General features: G+C 36.3%; 1 protein-coding gene across 1 annotated transcript in view; it reads right to left on the reverse strand.

Moving 5' to 3' along the window:
- Positions 1-12,029, reverse strand: part of MYH7B (myosin heavy chain 7B) — a 53,463-nt gene extending 41,434 nt beyond the window's left edge. Inside the window, exons 1-5 of the mRNA XM_063297239.1 lie at positions 11,878-12,029; positions 9,749-9,852; positions 4,089-4,232; positions 2,642-2,798; positions 1,371-1,398 (exon numbers count right to left, since the gene is read on the reverse strand). Coding sequence (XP_063153309.1) covers positions 1,371-1,398; positions 2,642-2,798; positions 4,089-4,232; positions 9,749-9,852; positions 11,878-11,974 — 530 coding nt within the window. The 5' untranslated portion in view covers positions 11,975-12,029. The remainder of the gene's footprint in view (positions 1-1,370; positions 1,399-2,641; positions 2,799-4,088; positions 4,233-9,748; positions 9,853-11,877) is intronic.
- Between the last annotated feature and the right edge of the window lie 5,793 nt (positions 12,030-17,822).

A 17,822-nucleotide genomic window follows, 5' to 3' on the forward strand; every position in this document is an offset into this window, starting at 1 on the left:
CATATTTCAAAAGATAACTATGAAAAGTTAGTTTACCCACATGTAGAACTAAATCCTCAAAATAAAGGAACTCTGACTCAAGTTCAGCAGCGTATTGAAGCCTTTTTTCACTTAGTCTGGGATCGTCCTCTGTGCTGTCAACAAAGTTCGTTGGCACTGGCCTGGCATTGATTTCATGCCTAAAGTTAGCTGCCCTTCCATTGTAATCCCAGCACACAAAGAACTACACTGAGGTGGGGGTAGGAGTGAGGTCTCTGCAGGCCTAGAGCCAAACATCTCATGCTATCAGCCCCTGCTTTACCTAATTAGGCCATGGCCATGGCTAGAAGCTTGGGGAGGGGGAGAGCAGATTAGGCTTTTTATAGCATCTTCATGGCTGCTTCAGTTAATACTTCTTCCCTTTCTTGCTTTTTACAAATGGGGCTTAGTTTAGTTTTTCCCAGAATCCCCTTTTCCCACAATTCCTGCCCACTGTTAGTTCTCCAGTTTCCCCCTTATACTACCTGTATCCATACTCAGCTCTCGCAAAATGTCATTCTCCTGCCTACAAATCAGTGTCACTCATGGTCTACATGTAGTCCAATTGTACAATTCTTTTTCATTAATCCCTTTCATAAATGCCCACTGATACCTAATCTCTTCAATTGTTTCCTCTGTAAGTTTGACCTGGTTTCTAACATTAGAGTTTTGTTTTCTAAGCTCTTGTTCATGTGTGAAAGGCAAATATGCAATTGTGCAAGGCATATCTAGTAGTCCACTAGTGCAAGGGATTTTATCACAGTTGATGAACGCAACTGGCAAGATATGACCATTGAACTAGGTCTGGTTTAATGAATCAAAAGTTGCATGGGCTTGCTCTAGTTCAGATTCCACAACACTGTACCTTCCCGTTGAACTGGTCTCAGACAACCAGAATGCTTCAGTCAGCATGGCCAAATGGAATATGAAAAATGGAATAATATAGATGGAAATTTATTAGCTGAATTGGGCTTTCTCACAGAAATTGCTTCCCCAGAATACCTAAATGACATGGTGCCCACAGAACAAATGGTGCACACAGGAAGTACAATCAACCATACACACAGAGTTATTTGCTGTCCCACTTTCAGTTGGCTGTGTCCCTCAGAGACAGCAGTAGCAGCTGTTCACTGACATGTAATAGCCAGAAAATCTGGGACAACAAACTGAAAGAGGATAGGAAGGAGCATGAATTATGTTCCTCAAAAATCATGCAGCCTGCCCAAACAATTCAGCTTTCCTTTCTCAACAGGGTAATATGGTAAATTTGATCTACCTAGAGTGGATTTGATATAGAAAAAACAGGACATACAAATGAAATAATGATTGCACAGATAAGAGACAGCACTTACGTGATAAGCATAGACTGATTCTCACGATCTGGAAGATGAAGAAAAAAAGAAATTAATGTTCAAGTCATTATTTTTAGAGATTCTTTCATTAACACCAGCCCTTTCGTAGTCAATCCAATGCCCTTCTTTTTTAGCTTACTGATTGCATCTGTGAATCTGGGGTTAAATTCAGTATCCTGTCTAATATAGCTCATTTGTATGGTCATATTTCAATAGCCATTCAGATGGGCTCATCAAACAACTGGACTTATGCAGACTTTTTGTGTTCACCATCAAATTTAAGGTGAGGATTTCAACTCCCAAAGAGAGTGAGAGAGAGAGAAGCACTGAAGATTTGAATCAGGTAGCTAGTAGTGTACTAGTTACCTAGTAGCTAACATAAATGATATTTTAAAAAAAAGTTGGTCCTGGTTAAGACTTGGATGAGAGACCTCTGGGAAATCCAAGGGCTGTAGGCTAGACAGGGAAGTCAAAAACTTCTTGGAAGAAGGCAATAGTAAAACCTCATACTTTTAAAATAAAACTAAATAGATGTGCTCATGCGTTGAGCTTGTTTCAAGGGAGTCTTTTGATATACTAGCAGCATATTAGATCCAGAAAGCTAAATTTGTATGTGAGTGTATATGTCAAGCTTAATCTCCATAGATAATCAAGGCAAAAATATGTCTGCAGCATATCAAAGAGAAGGATTCTAGTTTAATCTTTCTGTTACAATTGTATTCCACATGCCACCATCCACCAAGCCCTCAATAGATTCTAAAGTGGTATATAGTCTCTGGTCTTCAGAACATTTGTATAGAGAATTGAATCTGGTATGGCACATAACTGATCCCATTCCTATTCCAAACTTGTCAGTAGTGTAAATTCTGATAATAGGAGCCCAAAAATTCAACAGCTAGTTTCACAGTTGGAAATAATGCAGATTTTTTAAAATTACAGAAGTAATTGCTGCAGTCTACTGCATGTTCTTGCTTTAGATAAATTATTATGGAGGTCTGTGTTATCTCTAAGAAAAATTATCTCTTCTTTCTGAGTTTTGATTTTAAGATAACTAGATCTCCCAGGTAAATATGAAGAGCTGGACAACTCCAGACAATATTAAAAAGCATTAAAAGTTGTAAAGCAACAGTGTAAAATTCATAGCTCTCTTTATGTTATTGGAATGCAGTTCCCTTCACGATGACTCCAACTAGGAAGTGTGAAGCATAGGACTAAATCAGGAGTTCAGTTCCTTTCCCTCAATTCTTGGAAAGGATGGATTAGACACTTACTGCGCAGCATGTCATTGTAGGCATTGTCCGCAATGGAGTAGATGTGGGGCGGGGCCTCAGACCTCCGCTTGCCCTTATAAGCTGCTACAACAGGAGCTGTATAGACTGGAAGCCATTTATATGGATTTATGGTGACACAGAACAAGCCTGAATAGGTCTGAGAGGAAAGAAAGAGCATAGCTATGAGAAAAATAAGCAAGGCTGACACCAATAGTACAGATCATTAAGCAATTGCAAGGCCCGCGCTCCAGTAGAGGGCACATTGCCAACTCCCAGAGACTTCTCTGTTCCACCTCCTTGCTCAGTTCACATATTTCTTCAAAGGAATGATAAAAGAGTGAGGAAATTCTACAGGATCTTTCTATTTCCCCCTTTGCTCAAAGAAGGTGAGAAATGAAGAGACAGCAATGACAGCATCAAGGAAAAGGTTGGTCCTTTCTGGGAAAATGCCCAAAGACAGAAACTTGCTCAAGGGCCCTCTAAAACTCAGAGCCATTAAATCATTTCCTGCCCCTTGATAAGGATGTCATTTAAGGAAAGACAAGAAATGTGAAACTCTTCAATTCTAGTTCGTTCATTCATTCATTCATTCATTCATTTTTCAAATTTCTATCACCACCCATCTCTCCCGAAAAGGGGACTCTGGGCGGTTTCAAACATTTCAAATACACCTCGGATTTTATTTCAGGAACATCTTAATTTTGACTACTATAAACATGAAACTGATGTTTTAATTAGTATTTTATTATGTTTTTGTCTAAATCTTACTTACCTTTTTATCTACAATAGCCTGGCTGCTTTAATTAATGGGGTCAGGTGGGTTGGGGGGAACTAACAAATTATAGAAATAAATAAAATGATGCAACCACAACAAGCACTTATTAAATAAATAAAACATTCTGTAATTACTCTGCTTGTTCAATCTGGCAACTAAATTATTTGGGAAGAGATAGTATTATTATTTATGCACTTTTCCCAAATCAAGTATTGTCAGGCAAATATACAGTGTGTATATACTGTATATGTGTATGTATGTGTGTGTGTATATATATATATACACACACACACACATACACACACATATTATATATATATAAATATAAATACATTTTATATGTGTGTGTGTGTATGTGTATATATATATATATATATATATACATACACATACACAATACACACACACACACATACAAACACATTATGGACATTTTGATTGCATTTTCTAAGACAATTTTTATTCAAAGCTATTAATCAGCTATTTTCAAAAATCTTATAAGTGAAAATGGAGGATATTTCTAATGAAATGGAACTTAGAAGTTGGGAGTTTTACCACCCAAAATCTTACTATTTGGCACAGAAAAAGAATGAATAAGAAAAAAAATTAGTCTAAACCTTGATTCACACACATGATATAGTATAATCAACAGTGTTTACCCTCCTTACTTACATAGATCATCCATTTGGCGTAACGCCGTTTCAAGTTATGCATGACTGAAGCCTCATTGAGGTGAGTTAACATAGCCATATCTTCAATCATGTCAAATTTTGGAGGATTCATAGGTTGAATATCATCTTCCTTAACCACAAGAGTCTACAGGAATCAAACAGAAATGTTCAGCTGAAGGGATATTTGATGAAAATACAAGAACCTATCCCATTTCAGGTACGGATCCATAAGCTCAAAGGAAATCCTAAAGGATCTAGCATGCAACTGTTAAATCACATATCTTACGTGAGAATGATGCCATTGGTTGATGAAGTAGGCTCAAACCCACAACACTTGTCATTAAGGTATGATAAAATTTTGACATATTTATCTCTTGCTATGATAAATTTTTAGCATTGTCTTTACTATTTCTACTGTATTTTTTATTAGGTACATGGACTACCCTGGAAACTTTCAGTTGAAGAGTAATATATAAATCTTTCTCAATCCTTACATAGTATCAAGAATCCAAATTTTAACAACTAACAAAGCATATTAGTTATTAAACAAGAGCAGAGATCAAGCTAGTTAGAAAATCTAACAGCAAATTAGATAAAACATTTGTCATAAATATTATTATGGAATTTTAGAGTTCAATGAAAATATCATATTCGAGTACTAGGTAAAGGTAAAGGTTTCCCTTGACGTAAAGTCCAGTCGAATCCGACTCTAGGGGGCGGTGCTCATCTCCGTTTCTAAGCCATGGAGCCGGCGTTGTCATAGACACTTCCGGGTCATGTGGCCAGCATGACGACTCGGAACGCCGTTACCTTCCCGCCGAAGCGGTACCTATTGATCTACTCACATTTGCATGTTTTCGAACTGCTAGGTGAGCAGGAGCTGGGACGAGCAACGGGAGCTCACCCCGCTGCGCGGTTTCGAACCGCCGACCTTCCGATCGGCAGCTCAGCGGTTTAACCCGCAGCGCCACCGCGTCCCTATTCGAGTACTATATTTACATTATTCCTGCCCCCAGTAAATATGGACAAATTACCCAAACTGAGCTTTCTCCAGGCATTACAATAAAAAAACATAGTGGTGGAACTTATGGGTCTCAGAAATCCAGCTGAAGTTTATTCAGAGAGCAGATTCAGCAGACTCTACACTATAGTGCGGTGGTGCAAGCTCTGCCTCTTGACACAACACATCTAGAAAAAGGGCAGGGTTACTGTTGTGATACTGCATACTTCATTCTAAACTCCCTTGGTTCTAGCTGTGGATACAGCTGTGGGCAGATTCATATTTGCTGCTGCTGGGTACTGTCCAAGATTCCCAGATATCCAGATAAATTGGGACTGAAGTGAAGCGTACATAAACAAACTAACAAATATACTTTCCAAAATCCATATAGGTTGAAGCCTGTATTAGAATAACTCACAGTCACACAAAATAATATGAAAATATACTATGTATTTAGAAATGGATGCACTGTAATTCTAGAAAGAAAAGCAGATAGACTATTATATGTGCAAAAATGGAAAGACTCTGAAATACCCACAGAACTAGCAGAGTTGGACACATTAACTTGTTTGATTAGAGAAAGAGCAGTAACAACATTCATCAGTGACTAGAAACCCCTTATAGACTTTTTACTGTAAAAAGAGAAAAATGAACTTGTGATTTATGGGATTAAGATTAGAAAGGGTGGTTTATGGAAAGAAGGAAATTATGATGTTACCTTCGAGAAAGAGGGTAAAATAGAAATGCATTTATAACCACTGTCAAAAAGATTGAAAGCCACTTCTTTATAATCTTTTTTCTTTTTCTATTTTTTTCTTATTTATTCACTATTCTTTCTTATTTTCTTTGTTTCTTTTCTAATATTTGTATTGTTTTTATTTTGTTAAAAATTTCTTCAATAAAAATTATATTAAAAAAGAAAGAAAGAAATGCATATAGAGAAGCTTGCATAATCTTATTTTCAATGAATGCCAGGAAACAGGAATAATCGGGGAAAAGAGGTTGGGGGGGGGGGAAATATTGCCCAGTTCCTGAATTTTATTTTATGTGACCCTAATGTATTAAAGGGATTTTTTTCCTTCAGAAAGTACTATGCAAAAAAAATTCAAATACACGGTCATAACTTTTCAAAATGTATTTGCCTGGCAGTACAATCTTTCCTCTTGTTCAGAGCCTCTAACCACACTAGATATTTTTTTAGGCCAGGCTGTGAGGTAGAAGAGAGGGAAATACCTTGTTCTGTTGTATAGTGGTGGCTTAAATCTCCCCCATGTTAAGGCTTGTTTTGGAAATGGATGTGCTTTGGATCCAATGGATTAAAGGTTCTCTCACTCTGCCCATGCTACATCTGAGGTCCTCTCATTTCCCTCTTTCCCAGTGTACTGCTGAGTTCTGGTATCAAGGAAAGAAAGGCTCTGCATGTTTCTGCAGACTCTAATGATGTCAGGCTGGGTTTCTCCATCTGAAAATGGAACTTTATCCCTCTAACCTTGAAACTGACAATATGACAAATGCGCGTTGCCTGGAGGGCCCTCTAAGAGAGCCCCCTCCAAGGAATTGCACTTTAAACATTTGTAATTTTGTTTGAAGCTCAGCTTCTTAAGATTTCTTTTTCAATGTTATGGGTGTCAAAAAAGTTAGACCCCAACTGTTCCTGTGCTACATCTAATAAATGTTTGACAAAAAGTTAACAAAAATGTAATAACTATTTGTAATTCAACAATTTGGTAATGAAATTTGGTCTTGGGAACATTGGGATTTCCTTCTTTAGATTTTTCAAGAAGATATTTGGTAGCTAGTCATTAATCCAAGAGGAATAACTATTGAAAGCTGTGTTTCATGAAAGAGATTAGAACAGCTTTAGCCACTGAATCTTTTCCAAGTCAATATTTCAGTCCTGTTATTACAGGAAGCTTACTTTTTATGATGTTAGTCCCATTCAAGGAACTCTTTTATATTAATTCTGCATCTGTCAATGCTAGACTGGAAATATTTCAAGGCAGAATGTTGGTTGCAGTAATTGATGAGGCATCCACTAGCAACCCAATCCTATCTCAGTTTACATGGGAGTAACTCCCATTGACTTTCAGGAGCAGAGTCATGAGAACTGAAGAGTCATATCTTACCATAGCTCCTGAATTACACTGCAGTTGCTCCTATGGTATAATGTGGCTGCTGCCATTGTGGGTTTGTATGGATAAATATAACCTAAACAAAGTAATATTCTGCAGAGTTTTAAACAGGAAGGTTTGATGATATTTAGATAAACAGCTGAAGTATATAATTCTATAAATCCAAGAACTAAAGTAACTATCATATTACACATCTGTGCCTGATTAGAATGAATTGCATTTAAGAAATGTTGCTGCTCATATGAAAAGAAAACAGCCTTGCCAGAAGTAGCTTAATTAGGCAGCAATATCTAGTAGTTATGAACTCAGATGCACATAGCTAGGCAAAGAGGTTTATACATCTTATATTTATTTACTTGCTTTTAAATACATGGATAATCCTTCACTGTTCTTTGATCAGGATGACTTATTAAGATACTAGAAACTAACACATTAGAAGGACATTTCATTGTTTCTTAGGAGCTTATCAGCTTTGCATGCAGGTCTCCAGTTAAATCCCTGGCATCTCCAGAAAGGGCTGAGAAAATACCCTCTGAAATCCTAGAAAGTTTCCACCAGTCAAGACAAGACAGCTTTGTATGTTTATCTTAAAACTAAATGAGGATCCAGCTTTTACTTTTGACATATACTGTAAACCCCAAACATCTTGGCACCAAGATCCCTGCTAGATGACGTTTCCTGTTATAGACATGGACAACCATTAAGATCAGCAGAGAAGATGCTGCTGCATATGCCTCATATTTCACGGTAAAAAATAGATAAGGCAGGTAGTGATTTCAGAGTATCATTTTGTGTTCAGATGAAATATATAAGGCAGGTAGTTATTAAAACTAAAGATAAAACATCATTCTAAAAGAGCATTTCCCCATTTTCTCACATACTGTGAAGAACATCTCTATGTAATGCATGTCACCTGTCATCTAAAAATAAAATATACGTTTTACTTCAGAACTTTAGTTTTTTTTCCTCATATACCAGTTTAACACCTTTATGAACCAATTCATCAATTAAATTTCAGACTATTTATAAATGTTTCCTCCTTACACATGTAACAGGCCTGGGGTTAATGTTGCTTAATTATTCACAACTCTCAATCTTTCTTCTTGAGGGGAGATTTAATTTCAAGCAATTAAAGCACCAAAGCAAGAGCAGAAGGTAATTGTAAGGCAAACTTTAGACCCTGTATTTATATAGCTCTGCTAGCAGAGGAGAAGTAGTCAGACATCATCACCATCTTGCTTGTTTATCCATTAGAGGAGCTCTTATAAACATTTAATTTTGAAATAATGAAACTGGCATAACATTGCTTTAAAAAGAAAAAAAAGAAAAAAAAATCTATTAATAGTATTCCTATTCTAGTAACAGCAGCATTTATGCAGAACAAAATATAACATAATTTTATACAAGTGTTCTGATACTAAAAATGTAAACTTAGAAAATATAGTTGCTTATTCTAATACATCATTTAACAAAACAAAACCAAATATAGTTTAGGTGATAGCTTTTTTCTGTATGGTTTGATAAATGTAACAGAACGGAGAAGAAAACATAGCATGTTGTTTTTCTATCCTTTCTTGAGATTAGATAGATAAATCAAATTCACTATAGCAGCTGGATGAACAATACAACATATTGTACCTCTATAATCTTGCTATAGTTGTTTAAATGTCGCAGTTTCAGTTTCATCCTTTTAACACCTTTTCTTAAAGGAATTATTTTCAAATTTATACATCTGTAATATTTTGAAGAATAGTGCTGCACAGGTGATATGTTGCCAAATGCACCTTGATCTATTGAATTGTAACTGTCCATTCCTGATGGAACAGCATCAAGCAGCACAAGCTACTTTTCCCACTGCACCCTTTTTACACACTCCAGATCTGTTCTGGAAAGTTGATGGAGCCATTCGGAAAAGTGTGGAGGGTACACTGGAAAATGAAGGGTGAGGAGAGCAATAGAAGCTTCTGTTGCCGAAGGAAAAATCTCATATCTTAGCTACTTGTAGGTCTCATGAGTGGTAAGTTTCATTACAAGGTTATTTGTTCTGTTGTTGGGCTATTTGACATACGTGTACTTAGGAGAAAGCATTATAAAACTTCAACATTATTATTTCATCTAGTAATAACTAGATCTTATGTTATATTATGCCAATGACTCATTTAGGAGTCCCCTGTGTTTCCATCTCAGTTTTTTCATGAAATATTTAACATTGAAGATAACATGCAAGGAAAAATCAAAGTTACTTTGACACTGATGTCTATTTCAGCAGCAATAGCCAAAGGAATACTGACTTTCCATATGATCTCTCCCAAAGAGGTGAAGCCTTAGGAGACATGTAACCCTGCCACTTCTGGTGTTTGTTTCATAATTACTTCATAATCAGCAAAATCATAATGTTAGACAGTATGCCATGTTTAAATGCATTCTCCTTTTTGCCTCTCTTCTGCACGATCATAAGCAGATGTACCTTTCCTTTTCAGTTTCTTATTTGGCTATTATTTGGTGTGTTGGGTTTTGTTTTGTTTTTACCTTTCTGTCTTTGGTTTCCACTGTGACTTTGCCACCAGAGGATTCTTTAATTTCAATTTCAATATAAGCCTCCTTATCATCTGGAATCCAGGCCCTTTTCTTTCCTTTATGATCCCCAAAAGAGACAAGAAGAAAGAAAACAATCAAGAAAAAGTGGTAGAAAGCTAGAAATGCAGATGCCATGCATAATTATTTTATATACATTATAGCATCTGGAAATATTTTACATAACATTATTCTTCTTCCTTTAATTCTCCAGTCACTAGATGGGGAAATGGTTTGAGTTGATTATTTATTTATGTTTCATTTATTCCTATTAATTGTGGAATTGATTTTTCTGTTATTAATCTTAGAATTGTTTTTGTAGTAAATAAAGAATCAAGGTCTAGACCTAAAATAAATAGATTGAGGATACTTAAGAAAACTTTGGAAGTTAAAATTTATTTGCAAAATTTTGAATCACAATATTCTTGTTTTAATCATTGTCTACTCAAATATACATCATATTGGATTTTTTTTAAAAAATGAAGTTGTAAAAAAATTAAGATTTGGATAAGTAATGAAGATTGAGTAAAATATTCAATAATCTTAAGATTTAATTTTGTAGGAACATCCCTCAATTTTTTTAGCATTTTTTCATCTCTATCAGGGTGTGGCCTTCCAGATGTTGTTGAATCACAGCTCTGTATAGTACCAGCTAATGAAATCAATGGTGAGCAATGCTGGAATCTAGTCAAGAGGAAAATGTATTTTAAGACAATCAAAAGCATGTTCTTTCTGCATTCCTCAATCCATCAGCAACATCTGAAAGGTCATTTTCCATAACTGATCGAAAGCAAACATGTATTTGCTTGGATAAGGTGATTAAAAATCTATGAGAATGGGCACTGATTGCAATCTAGAGCATATTTAGGCTCTTGAGTCCTATTTACTTCAATGCAGCTTAAATAGGCTGTGTGTGTGACTGCAGAGAATTTTGCAATGTGGAATTTCTAAAACAGTCCAATCAGGCAATTTCTAATCACAGCTTGAAGAGATGCCCAAAGATAGCAGGCTTTCCTAGAATTTATTCAGGGACATTTATCAATTTCTTTTTCCTTTTTTAATTTGCCCATGACACATTTCCTTTTAAGAACCTAGTCAAGTGGAAAGTGTATTCTGGGATGAACAACAGCATGATCTTCCTCCTTTCCTTATGTATAACTCTTGTTATTTATTCTGATATACACCAAATCACTCCTATAAGCAGTGGCAATGGCAATGGGATAAGTGCCATCATACCTGCCATATGATAATGGCAGGGTGGAAAGGTATATGTAAAAAATCTAGTATCCATTCTTACTATAAATTGTTGTGTGGTGGATGTCTAAGAAGCAACTTCTTTAGCAATATATGGAGGCTAGACAACTATCTGTCTGGGATGCTTTTTTGGATTCATGTACTGAGCATACAGTTGGAGTGTAGGCTTGAAGGCTGAAATGGTCCCTTCCAACTCTTTGATTATATGATTCCAATTTCCTGGAATATTTTTAATATGTTTTTAGGAAGCAAGAAATTCCATCTCACACTTTGTGCGCGCTCTCTCTCTCTCTCTCTCTCTCTCTCTCTATCTATCTATCTATCTATATATATATATATATATAATATGTTGTTCTGTAGTTGCTGTGATAGATGCAAATCACAGATGCATATCTCTGAATGGTTGACTATAAATATGAACTCATTAGTGGCAATTATAAACCTGTTTAAAAACCAACTTAAATGAATGTTTTCCTAAATATAATAACTGTCCCACTGCGTAAAAGCAAGTAAATGCTAAACCAGACACTTCACAATTCACATAATTATAACACAGCAACAAACAGACCATCAATATAACATAAAAATGGAGCTACAATCACTTTCTTGTACTCTCCATTAAATCCAAAATGACTAAAGAAGAAGCTGTTTAAGCAGAGCTGCTTAACTGTTAATCTAGTTGCCTCAGTCTCTATGGCCATAAGAAATTCTCAACATTACAAATATGTCCTTCTGGCTAAAAAAAGATGGGGAATTCCTCCACAAAGGAAGCAATATTAGGAAGTGATCATGGGGTTAAAGCTCTTTCCAAGAAGTAAAGGTGATCTTACCATCAAATGGCATATTCTGATATTTCATCATCTCCTCATAACTTTTCCGGAGGTACTCAGCAGCCTCCCCAAATTCATTCCTGTCCATCCTACTCATGTTGACTACTAGAAGGACAAAGTCTAGTCAGCAGCAAACAGATCAGCCAAATACTCTAGAGTATTGAAAAGACAAAAGAACAAAAGCAAGGTACTTTTTAGTCAATAGTACATCCAAACCACAGTAATATGTCCTCTAATGGATCACCAACCTCTTAACTGCTGGATGATCTGAAAGCATACCATGCAAATCTAAGTGTGCTAATAAATTAAAAATAGTGTTCTAATATTTATGCACTCTATCACATTTTATTCCAATTTATAAACCTAGCTATTTGCTAATTTAATTGTATAATACAAACATGGAACAACCTTTTATTTTCTTTTTTTGAATTCCTATCATCCCTCAATGTGCTTATTTATTTATTTATTTATTATCCTGCCTTTATTATTTTTATAAATAACTCAAGGCAGGGAACATACCTATTACTCCTTCCTCCTCCTATTTTCCCCACAACAATAACTCCATGAGGTGAGTTGGGCTGAGAGAGAGACTGGCCCAAGGTCACCCAGCCGGCTTTCATGCCGAAGGTGGGACTAGAATTCACAGACTCCTGGTTTCTAACCCAGCTTCTTAACCACTAGACCAAACTGGCTCCTATATAAAACTATATATATTACCTATATAAAACAATAATGCACAGCTAGACTATACTAAATAGTCATGAATGTGTGTCCCAACTTATGATATCAGGAGATCAGACCAAGATCCAACTACTTCAGGTTTATTTGAAAGACTATCAGCATCTTAGGAAGAATTACTAGATGGTCAATTTGAATTTAATGAGTACCCCACCAATAGGCTGTACGCTATCTTCATTTTATGTCTCTGCAGTTTACATCTTGGAAGAATTTTACTGAGTTAGCATCCTGTGTGATAGGTTACCACAGTAGCAAGTAACTCTACTAGATATTATGAATGCATACAGTACATCAATGTATCCATTATATCACCCACCCCAAAACTATTAAGATAAGTTGATGGTAACTGCAACAAGATTATTAACACTTGTCACACAAGTCATTTTATAAGCCACAACTGCTGCTATTGTAACTAAGCCTTGCTGTAGCATCAGACAATATCTGTATTCCATATCCACACATTCATATTGAAACAATCACAATTTCATTTATGCATGCTGTCACCCATGACTTTCCACATCATAAGTGTACATTCTTTTGACTGTCACTTTAACCTTATTATCCCTCCTAAGTTTGTCTTCCGGACAATAGTTCCTGTTCCTCTTCTTCCCTTTTTGTAAAAAGAATGCACTAAGGAAAGCAGGGATAAAGGACAGGACAAACGTGCAACACAGACATGCTTTTTATTACCAACCTTGGCTATGGGGCTGAGTGACTCCGTGTGTGTATGCTGGAGGCCCCCTTTTATTGTTCCTGTCAAGGTCAGGATAGGGAGAGATATGTCAAAAATTCCCATGTGTCATATCCACACAGCTCCATTGGTGCTGCTATCCTACTGCCCATAGAGACACAAAAGGCAAACTTTTATCTCTCTGCCGATGCAGGCTGGTTATTTTTACCCCGTATTGTCAGACAATCACAAAGGCAGGGAGAGAGGAGCTCTAGAGGCAGCACAAGACTCCCAGTTCCAATCCATTCTAGAAAAGAGATCATAGTGAGAAGCTTCTGTTCATTGAATCTCTCCTTTGCCATTCTTTCAACTTCTAAGCAGGCCTATGCACATACCAAGAAGGTAGTTCTTGAAAAGGATCCCACAGTCATATTTTAATTCATCCACTGCCACTGGTAGTCTCAAGATCCAGATCCAAACCCAGCCATACTGTAGCTGTGGTTCCAATATTGCTTGGTATCGTTATAGAGGTTCTGATTAAAATACATAAGAACTCTGACTTGGGGTAAAAGGAAAATCTGGGAAGGAACTGGATCCAGCACCTCTTTTACAGAAATGCCATTCCATTTTACCTCCCCTTAAACACACACACACACACACACACACACACAGAGTGTCCTGATAGCAGAATTGGCAACAGCAGAATTAAAAAATTCAACAGAGAAAGGAAACATAAAACAAGACAGTTCAGACAGAGAGAACAATAGATGCAGGCCAGAGGCTTCCTTTCCAATCTATCTACTGGTGAATTAGCATCCCAGCCTGTTTTGTGTTTGCATCACTTCAGTTAGATTGTAAGCTCTGTTCTGAAAAATGTAGGTGTTCCTCAAAGCTCCATGAATTCATGATAAACTAAATAAGGATAAACTTACTGATTTATAGAGCAGTGTTTAATACAGAGGAAAACCTCTTTGCTATTTCAGCAATGTGTAAATTGTATGTCTTCAGGTTACCTAAATGACAAAAAAAAGGCAAAAGGATGAGCAGATCTAGAGAATAGGATAAAAGAGTGACATTGCCATGATGCAGAGTTCTAACAGGAATTGCAGCTTGTTGAAAGCTTGATTTGCACTATGGTTTGGGATTCACTAAAAACTCTCTAGCTGCTGCCAAGGAAGTTCTGTGTCAAACTGAAATGGATATGCAGATGGCAAGATCTAGTGCTTATTGGCATTCAACCAATGGCATTAATTCAGTCTACTAATCTGTAAGTAAATTGACAACTTTATAAAGAGGGGGAATGCACACCCTGGATAATTTCTTAATATCTGTGAATAAAATTGGTGAGTATATATAAACAAGTACACATGGGAGTACTGAAACTCTTTTCCCTTGAAAACTCTTCAAAACTCTAAACCTAAATATATTCTAGAAACATTTCCAGTTGAGTTAATATGATGATGTATTATTGTTTAGAGTAAACCAGGATTAGTAGCTAGAAATCTCAGAGCCAATCTGGGCAGCAAGATCAACAAGATAATAACGCAGTGGTGAATTTAAATGCAGAAAGGACATGTAGAAGGATCGTATTTGTGGCAATGGAACTTCCTGGATACTATCTGGAAGTTGGGAGACAGCTGGGCCCACAACTGCTACCTCCTCAAAGTAGTTGAATTATAAACTAGTTAGTGATTACGATTTTTTGTGTATTTAACATGCCATGTCTAGCAGAAGACCCAGTAAGTTTTGATTTCTGATAGGTGACCTTCAAACATCCATTCATAATCTTAAGAGTAATAGATATTGTACTTTGTATAACACTGTTCTCCCTTTTAGGAAATTGAACAAAAGAAAAGTATTTCCCAGTAAGTAGATCTGATACTACTGCTGCTATGTTTTAAATGGTAAAATGAATTAGTGGCAGTCAACAACGCTCAGATAAACACAGTTTTCCCATGGCTTCATACCCATCATAGCTCCCTGTTTGACACTGGAAAATGATTGACAAGATGTGAAGCAACGAAATGGCCTTTTGCTTCCTAAAAGCATGTAATCCTTGTCTATCCAGAGTCATAGGAGTTGGTTGGCTCTACACTTAATAAAATAAAATATATGGCCTTTGTTGAATTGTTAAGTACGGTAACAAATAGTGTCTCTTGAAAATCAGATAAAGCCATTGCAGTTGGGATGAAACTTGTAATAGGAATAGGAGTTATATAGCATTTTAATTTCCTTGAGTTAGATGATTGTGGTGATGGGCTCTCTAACTCTCTTAGAGGTTTTATTTTTATATTCTTGTGGATAAGCCAAGAATTTTAGTTGCCAAATGCACCTAAGAAATCAGGTTCATCTTATCTGCAGATGGGCTTATACATGAGTACATATGATAAATTAGTGGTAGTTAAAATAATATACTGATAGCAAAGCAAATAAATGAATGTATTTAACATATATAGGATCCATGATGAACTTTGCCAGAATTACACTAACCATTGCCAGACCTACACTACTCATTCATCTCAGATAATGCCAATTTTATATCCTTTCTGAGGATTGTCTGTTGGGAAATTGTCCTTTTATATATTTACTATATGTTATACTTTACAGCTGTCTCTATCTTAGCAGTGGCATAAACATCAGCAGATAGTGGGTTAGTCTGAGAAATCCAGAGGTATCAACCTTACATAAGACAATTGGGTATGTATGTATGTATATGTATGTAATATGTATATGTGTATATATGTGTGTGTATACAGGTATGTACGTATGTTTGTATGTGTGTATGTATGTATATATGCATGTGTGTGTGTATGTATGTGGGTGTATATATATATATATATATATATATATATATATATATGGAGAGAGAGACTAACACATGTATACACACCTATGTATACCTAATGTGTAGTGCTGGTTAAGGTATTCCATTTAAAACCTGAAGACTCTAGTTCTAGTCCCCATTTCATTATGGACCTCACTCAGTTATTTTGGACCAGTCATTATTTCCCAATATACCTCACAGGGTTATTGTAATGAGGATCAATTTAGAGAAAAATCCTTATAAATGACCTTGAGCAATCAGAGGAAAGGTTAGATATAAATGCAATGCATACAATAAATAATAGATTATATCTTAAATATAGCATCTTAAAAACACAGCAGTAAAAATCTCCTTTAAAGAAGGCAGCATATCAGGTGGGGAACAAAGGTTTGTGAGTCTTTAATGGATGAAGAATTCCATCTCAGGTTACATGGGCTTGTATGAAATCCCAAGGAAGGCTGTTATACTATTGCTAATTACCAGACACCCCTCTAGAGAAATATTTCTCTGTTAAGAAGCTCTGATTAGAGGCAGGAAGTGAGACAACTGCAAGCTGTTGGGCCATTTGTTGAAAGGTTCTGCACTCAACAGATCTTGCCTATCAGCTGCTGTGAGAAGTGACTGGAGCAAGGGAGCTAACTCAGAGATTAGATAGAGGCAATCTATGGAGAAGCTATTTCAAGCATGTTTCCATTTTGGAAGTCTGGACACTTATACAGCAGTGTTCAGAGATCTCACATCCTTTCATCCTTTCCTCACCCCCAACCCTTGGTACCAAGAACAACTATGACTTCTTCAACTTCGTAGCATTTTTGTGCTCAGGCAGCAGATTCTGGGGAATGGGGGGATGCAAGTGCAGTCCTACCCACCATTCCTCCTGAACCCCCTCAGCTTCTGTAGACTACATGAACTTCTTTTGAACTTCCTAAACTGCTCTTTGTTCATATGGAGGATGCTGTCCTGTCACTAGCAAGATTCAGCTTCCATGGTGGGGAGACATGCCAATTTTCTGTGGCTTCAGGTAGCAAAAGATCTTGATTTGATCTAGTAATTCACTAAATTTTATGCTGATGAAGATAAAGATGAAGAAGAATGGAAAGAAACAGAAAATTACTTGGCCGTAGTTATAATGAAAAGAAAATTGAAGAATGTTACAGTTATAAAATTATCCCAGTTTGGACTGAAAAGCAGGGTATTTTGGAATATATGAGACAAATAGAGGAGATGGAAGGGATCTGTAGTTATTAGCTTTGACAATTTCAGTTTTCAAATGATATAAGTGTGCTAATTAAGAAAAAAATGATAAATCCTAATTACAAATGACCTAAGTATTATTTGAACAGTGACATTTATGTAGATGATGCATTACAATGCTCAGCAATGACAAGGAAATTTAACTGCATGTATCTTGGGCTTAATTACATTATAGAGAACTCAGGAGGATCCAAAGGCTACCCAGAAAATCTGAGGAGAGATATAAAGGAAATAACTGCACACAGGGAGACAATTCTTGTCATGTGGGGCATTCAACTGCTGGATTTATTTGAGTGGACAAAGATGAGGCAATGCAACACCGAAGAGGAAAAGACTGCTATAGTCAAAGGTAAGAAATGATCTGAATATAGACAAGAGCTTCCGCTGAAGGGAAGAAAGAAGGGGCTATATAAGGTTTATCAGTCAGGTTTAGTGTAAGCAAAGGAAAAAGAGAAAACA

The sequence above is a fragment of the Candoia aspera genome, chromosome 3 (genome assembly GCF_035149785.1).
Source record: "Candoia aspera isolate rCanAsp1 chromosome 3, rCanAsp1.hap2, whole genome shotgun sequence".
In the NCBI taxonomy this organism is placed as follows: Eukaryota; Metazoa; Chordata; class Lepidosauria; order Squamata; family Boidae; genus Candoia; species Candoia aspera.